Source organism: Limulus polyphemus, unplaced genomic scaffold, assembly GCF_000517525.1.
Source record: "Limulus polyphemus unplaced genomic scaffold, Limulus_polyphemus-2.1.2 Scaffold1952, whole genome shotgun sequence".
NCBI classification, from domain to species: domain Eukaryota; kingdom Metazoa; phylum Arthropoda; class Merostomata; order Xiphosura; family Limulidae; genus Limulus; species Limulus polyphemus.
Genome location: NW_013667562.1, coordinates 51,415 through 58,710, shown reverse-complemented (window position 1 = coordinate 58,710; position 7,296 = coordinate 51,415). Strand labels below are relative to the sequence as shown.

At 34.4% G+C, this 7,296-nt stretch overlaps 1 protein-coding gene across 1 annotated transcript in view; it reads left to right on the top strand.

The window, feature by feature from the left end:
* Positions 1-7,084, top strand: part of LOC106465460 (vitamin D3 receptor-like) — an 8,762-nt gene extending 1,678 nt beyond the window's left edge. Inside the window, exon 2 of the mRNA XM_013925689.2 lies at positions 5,685-7,084. Within this exon, the coding sequence (XP_013781143.2) occupies positions 5,685-7,084 (1,400 nt within the window). The remainder of the gene's footprint in view (positions 1-5,684) is intronic.
* Positions 7,085-7,296: the final 212 nt, after the last annotated feature.

Below are 7,296 nucleotides of genomic sequence, written 5' to 3'. Positions count from 1 at the left end.
TTGTGCTTAACTTCAAACAAACTATCCAAAAATGAAAATAACGCTACCTATCGTACGTTGAAAATGTATTCAATTACAGTAAGTGATTTCACCTGTTTCAGACGAAAGTCAGCTGCTCTGACATAAACTTCACGCAAATGTGCATCATTTATGGAAAATATTTTCGCATTTTTAAATAAGAAGATAATGCCTCACATAACAAGTTATATGTTCGTGGTAGATTCTCATCTTATACCTAGTATTATTCTACTTGTCTACAGACATATTAGAACCACTTTCTTGATTTTTTCGTGCTCACAGAGAGCTTACGATTTATTTATTTATTTTTCTACAAAAGGACACTTGTTTCCTATAATTGGGCTAGTTTGTGATATTTACTACAAATCCTCTAGCTATTGAGCTAGTTGAAAGTTGATTATATGTTGGTAAAACTGTACGGAATGAGCCACTCTCACACTGGTTTTGGCCCGGCATGGCTAGATGGTTAGAGCCCTTGACTCTCAATCTGAGGTTCGCGGGTTCGAATCCCCGTCCCGCCAAACATTATCGCTCTTTTGGCCGTGGGAGCGTTATAATATGACAGTGAATCCCACTATTCGTTGGTAAAATAATAGCCCAAGAGTAGGTGGTGGTTGGTGATGACTAGCTGCCTTCCTTCTAGTCTTTCACTGCTAAATTGAGACGGCTAGCGCAGATAACCCTCGTGTAGCTTTTTGCGAAATTCAAACCAAATCACACTGTTTTTGAAAACTGTAACTACTTCTGCCAAATATTAGTTCACTTTAACTACACAGGTGAGATTGGTAAACACTTGAAAATCACATTAACGAACATTAGAAACCTGTAAAAAATGAAAAATCTCAAATGTTTCAGTGAAATAACAGGTTTATTTAACTAGTCATTCTCTAAGTTGTTGGTATCAATAATTTAGATTTGATGACAATTTGAGCTGAATAGAGCTTTAATAAGATTGATACATTATTAAGTTGAAGAATACATGACGAAAACCACACTCACAAATATAGGAACATTTGCTGTCATGTTAAACTTATATTAAAGTTTTTCTTCATTACCCATTTAAGCCGTCTCCAGCCATTATTAGTCTCAAAGTGGGTTCCTCGTCATCGAATATAGGAACCTTTACTTTGCTTTAACACATAAATGACATCTCTGTAATTTATAAATTTTCATTGGCCTGTCAACTAAACATCCTTTGCGAAAGATCTAAATCTAGGAACTTTGTGAATAAAATATTAATGATTTTAGTGGTATTCAAATAAATCTCTTCAATAATTATTGGATTATCATAGTCCTAACATTACAAGATATGTTTCATTTATGTATTATCGTCTTCATTCTAAGTAGCATTCCCTGAGTTATAGATTCTTGCCGTCTAAGTAAGAACCAGCTGTCAAAGCAATAAGCCGTATTTCTGTAACAGATTATTGTGTTCTAAGTGAGAATTTGTTTGTTTTAGAGCAAAGTCACATTGAACAATCTACTATGTCCACCGCGGAGAATCGAACTCCGGATTTGTGCATTGTAAATCCGTACATTTACAGAACCAGCAGTGAAAGCATTAAGCCGCATTTCTGTAATAGATTACTGTCGTCTAAGTAAGACTAACTATTATCTTGGGATAAGTTCTTGTCTTCTAACTAGGAACTAACAACGAAAGCATGACATGGCTTATTTCCGTGAAACCGAGAGAGAGGTGCTGGTATTATAAATAAAAGAAAGAGCATTTCCGTTGGAAAATGTTATTTATTATCTGTTTTTGATAGGCATAGACTTTCTATCAAATATATAACCTATATAAAATTCAGTGTGTGTCACGTCACGTCATGCTTGATTTCTCGAAACAGGGGGAGTCATAAAACCAAAATGCATTTTTCCAAATAGAATAGTTCGATTACTGTCTGCCCATTACGATTTTAATGATGGGGGTGCACGGTGTAGTGGGTGTTAGTGTAACAAGTCTGAAGTAAAGACATGTGGGATCACCTAGCCTAGAGCCAAGTGCCGTAAATTTTTACCATGAAAGTAAAAATATCGATTAAATTTTAAAGTTAATAATTTCTGAATTAAGCTGTTTTCTGTTATATCACCAACGTTTTTAATAAAACAAACAATAAACCTCTTAAATCAATGGATACTCTAAATTAAGAAATCAACAAATATTTTTCCAGTTTTGTTGCCTATACATTTCATTTTGTACAAAATTAGGTTATACTTTTGTTGCTGAGCAACATGACATAAAAGCCATTGTTGGAACCTAGTGTTACCAAAACGCACTGGCTTTTTTATATATTATAAATTGTTAATCTAACTGATTTTTACCAATAATTATTTTACGAATACGCCACGAATTCATTTCGTGAATGATATTAATTTTCATTGGCTCACAAAGAGATTTACCGACGTTTGGCTGCCTCAACTGCATTTTTCTGCCTCTTTGTTGGTCAAGCTTTATTTCGCTTTATTTCAGTTACCTATGAAATGTGAGGTTAGATGGTATACTATGGGGTAGAGATGGGGGTGGTAGTACTTGCCCCGTTATTTCTGATGGGCTATACGCTAATTTGTTTTATAAAATATAGGTCATATTTATATCAAAAGTGTTCGGGGAGTTGTTTTCAAATACAAAGTGAATAACATCGTCATCCTACATCAATTTGATAATTATTTGAACCTTTGTGGCTCAAGGGTAAGTTTTCGGGCTTAAAACATTAATCAGAGTTCGATACCTACGATGGGCACAGTACAGATAGTCAGTTCTGTCCTAAGTTGGCGCTTAACTAGAGTGTTAGATTGAAAATGCACTTTGCTAAAAACTAAATTTTGTAACTACAGACATTTCGTTTCATGCTAACATGAGCCATTGTGATGCAAACTCAGACGTTGGTTTTCTTTGCTATAAAATTACTGAAGTATTGAGCTTTTAACGTCTTAGAGAACGTTACTGCCTAACATTAGGACGTTTTTTTAAAGTTGCATGCATTGATATTGAAGAATGTATAGTAAATCCGACGAATTTAAACTCAATTTTCTTGTATTCATACAGTTTAGCATTATAAGCACTCTAGTGTCAAGTTTCATTTGGAATTTTTTGTTACTAAGTAGATATTTTGGACTATGTTTAGTGTCATACATATCATTGAGGGTAAAACGAAGCGTGAGCTATGCTTTGTTATGCTTAAGTTCCTATAAACTGATCAAAAGTAGCACTACTTAGAAATTTATTACTTGTGTTTACAATGTTATGAGAATACAAGAAACCAAACTAACGTCTTCATTGTATTACCGTATTTAGAAAGATCTCAATAAGTTATGCAGCATGCAATAAAGTTAAAAGTTAATGTCATTTTTGTACATATTGGTAAAGTTAACCCTTATTGAAAATAAAATGCAATTTTGGATCATGCTGAGCACGTAGCTCATCCAAAGAAGGAAACTTGACTTAGTGACTTAAAATCATCAATCATTTGCCTATCTCTAAATGTATCGGTTGTTATAGATCATTGCTCATAGGGTTAAATCTAGGCAAGATTAAATAGGAGCTTTCTCTTTGTTTTCGGTAGGGCATAATAGGACAGTCAGACATGATGCTTGGATATTAAAACAGCCAAAGCTCTAAGACATTAAGGGTATGTATTTAATTGGGACGAAATTTACTAAAAGTAATTTTCTTGTTGGTTTGCATTTATATTGTTACAACAGCGGAGGTCACGTGACGCTAGTAACACGTCATGCACTTCTCGAACGTTCACGTCCCTTCCTGAAATATCGAGAACCTACTAGATATGCGGTAATCTTGTATATTTAAACCGGTAAGAACTGACGGCAACAATGTGTAATTGAACTGCGGACAGAGAGAGAAGTATTGTTGAGCACGCGAGACGTTCGTTGTGAATTATAGCGTTTGTTATAGCGCGACTGTGGAAATTAAGTGTATCGCAAAGTTGTAATCAGAATGAATAAACCAGTTTTATTTAAGACAGGACTTGTATCGGTAAAGTTTTTTCGGAAAGAATTTTTACGGAAAATTAACGAACGGAGGTGTAACAATATTTTTAAGACGTCAAAAGATACCATTCAAGACTGTTCACTAATAACGTGTACATGAAGGTAATTAGAAATTCTTAAAACAACTACACGCACGGTATATTAAAGTCCTTTCGTTCCTGTATCGTGATTAAAGAGATTTCTAGCCTATCAGTTTCGTTATCAGGAAATTAGCTATAAAAATAACAAAATTGTCATAAAACTTTCATCAGAAAAAATACTCACACTATTACAACACATTCTGACATTAGCCAATCAATTTTAAGTAGGAATAACTATATTCAAAACACTAACAATTATCAGAAAAATATTTTATCAGACGTGGTTAACATATGTTTATATTTGCTAATCGTGGAACACTATTACAGAGTTATACAAACCATTACCGAAGAGATAAGACGTACTTATAAACATATGTATATATAAATATTTAATGGCGATACACTATTCTTTAATGTTTCAAAATTAAGTAGAGTTCGAACTCGTAATTATAATTGCTGAACAGATGTTTAATAAAGTTATTGGTTATCGAGCGTCACAAGTTTGAGTTCTCCATTAATTTTTTTACAGGACTCTTGAACCAAATAATTTTTTTTTCGTCAACTCGGTTTATGGACAGTTATTAAAGTTTTACCATTGTAGTTCCATTGACTTCTAACATTCAGTATAGAGGGAAATCAAACAAGATAAGGGATAAGATTACTTTGAACAAATATTACGAGATTCAGCAAAATTGTATTGTTACAGCCAGTTTTAAAAATTTTCACAGCTAGCAGAAGTTGACACTGACGTACACACACGTATTTCAAAATACTCTTAAATATCGTTGTTGTTTTTCCTGGGTTTTTGCTGTATTTACGCATTTAATCATAGTTATTAATCACATTAACATTAACTTACCAAAGGACCATAGAAACTTTCTATGTTTTCGAGAACATTCCACTTTCGAGACAATAACTTTGAATATATCTGGAACGAAAGGAAGCCTAGATATGTTTAAAATAAATAAGTTCTATTGAAATGAATATTTATCATAAACATCCGGCACTTTCATATCCTGAGTAAAAAACCCCATTTTCTAAAGTTAAATTCGGTCAAAATTGATTGTAAATTACCCCTATGGCTTTAAATAAATCAATTACGGACTCATTGGCTCTTAGTATCTTTGTTTTATTCTGCTTGCTTACTTTTGCTTCAATTTGTGTAAGTCATTAGTTTTGGGCTCTTCGCTTCGGAAACCAAGTTGTCCATTTAAAAATTGTAGCACATGGAATATTCATTGGATTTTGAAATAAGAAACTACCATAAAATTTTTACATAATAAGTATATTTGAGAAGAAAATTGAATAATTATAGTATATAAAACTTTTATCTTTATCTTATTCTTCTACAGCGTCCATTTCAATTATTATTATTATTTTTGCTTGCATATTGGTGAAAAGTAATTTACTCTGATTTCAAATTGAATAGTATTTCAAAACATTAAGTACTAAAGTGAGTAACAAAGATATTAGATATTTCTAGCTTAATAATTCCGTGTTAATACTTTTGTTGTTCCAGTTGTCTTAGAGCAACAATAACGAGCTTTGTGCTTGATTTTAGGATCTCTTCTCTTGCAGGAATGAGCCTGTCTCCAAATGGTAGCAGCAGCATTAGGCTACCCGTGGAACATAGAAATCGTTTGTTCAAGAGACAACAGAAAGCATGTGGCGTTTGCGGGGACCGGGCCAAAAGTTATCATTTCGGTGGTATTTCCTGTGATAGCTGTAAGGCCTTTTTCCGACGCTCCGTCCAGAACGAAGGGTACAGGAACTTTCACTGTCCATACGGAAAAAAATGTGAAATTAATATTACTTCCCGCAAATGTTGCCAGTACTGTCGCTTTCAGAAATGCTTGTCAATCGGTATGGAGAAAGGGTGGGTGATGACGGAGGAGGAAAGACAGAATTTGTTACGTAGTCGAATGGAGAGAAAACAGCAACAAGGTATATCTCAGTCTGCGAAACCCCGACAGAAAATGAATGTGTGCGGTCATGATCCAGATATTAGCGAATTGGGAAAATACCTAACTGAAGATGATGTGCAAAATATAGAAACTATAATTAATTCTTACGAAATTAGTTATCAAACTATTACGTTTACTAATAAACTGACGCTTCAGACACGTGAGAGAAGTCGAACAGAAATTCTTGACATGTTTTTCACTGTGATAAAACAGTTTTCTCATTTCGCGCAAAGTCTTGAATGTTTCTCCTACATTCCACAAAGAGACCAGGAAGTACTGCTGCGGAGTGGCGTAATGGAGATGTGTTTTCTTCGTGGCGCCTATGTGTTTGATAACAAGCGTGGCTGTTGGCCAGATCGTAAGAAAGTGTTATACAGAGACGCGCCCACGTTGAAAGCTGAAGACATCATGAAGCTAGTCTCACCCACACTATTTGAGAAACACATGAGATTTAATGAAGGAATTAAAGAGCTGAGTCCTGATGAACCAACGATAATGTTACTTCTTGTAACAGTTCTTCTGTCTCCAGATCGCTCTAACCTGGAGAATGTAGACCTAGTCACAGAACAACAGGAGAAATATTATATTTTATTAAAGAACTATATGCTGTGGCGCTATGGGCCTGACCACACGACTGTCCTTTACCCTAAGCTGTTTTTGAAGCTTCCAGATCTGCGCGAGTTAAACGAAGCCCACACTGGCTACCACTTGAAGCTAAACAAGGATGAAATGGAAGAAATTCACAAACAGCTCTCCACTCTTCAACTAGACTCTAGATTGGCTCCAGAGCTTAGTGGAGCTGGAAATCACTGGAGTTTTAGAAGAGATATTCTAATGGATCTTAGATCTTCGTGGCCACTGGAGAGGAGGATTCTAGTTCCAGTGAGGGTTTGGATAAGTGTTTCAGGGTTAAGTAGTGTGATGATCAAGCAGCTAAAGATCCACTATTGTGATAATACACTTAAACGTCTTTTAAAGAACTTAGGAAGTTTTATAACCAAAAACATGTTATAAAATAAGAAATGTATACATTTTGTACTTGATAAAATGCGTCTAATAAACGTTTCTTTCGTTTTTAGACTGCTTTATCATACCAGGAAACATTATTTCATATATATATGTATATGTGTGTGTGTGTGTGTGTGTGTGTTAAAAATAACTTGATATATCATGATTGTACTCCTAGTGGATTTAATAAATAAATAACATTGTCAATACAGTTGATT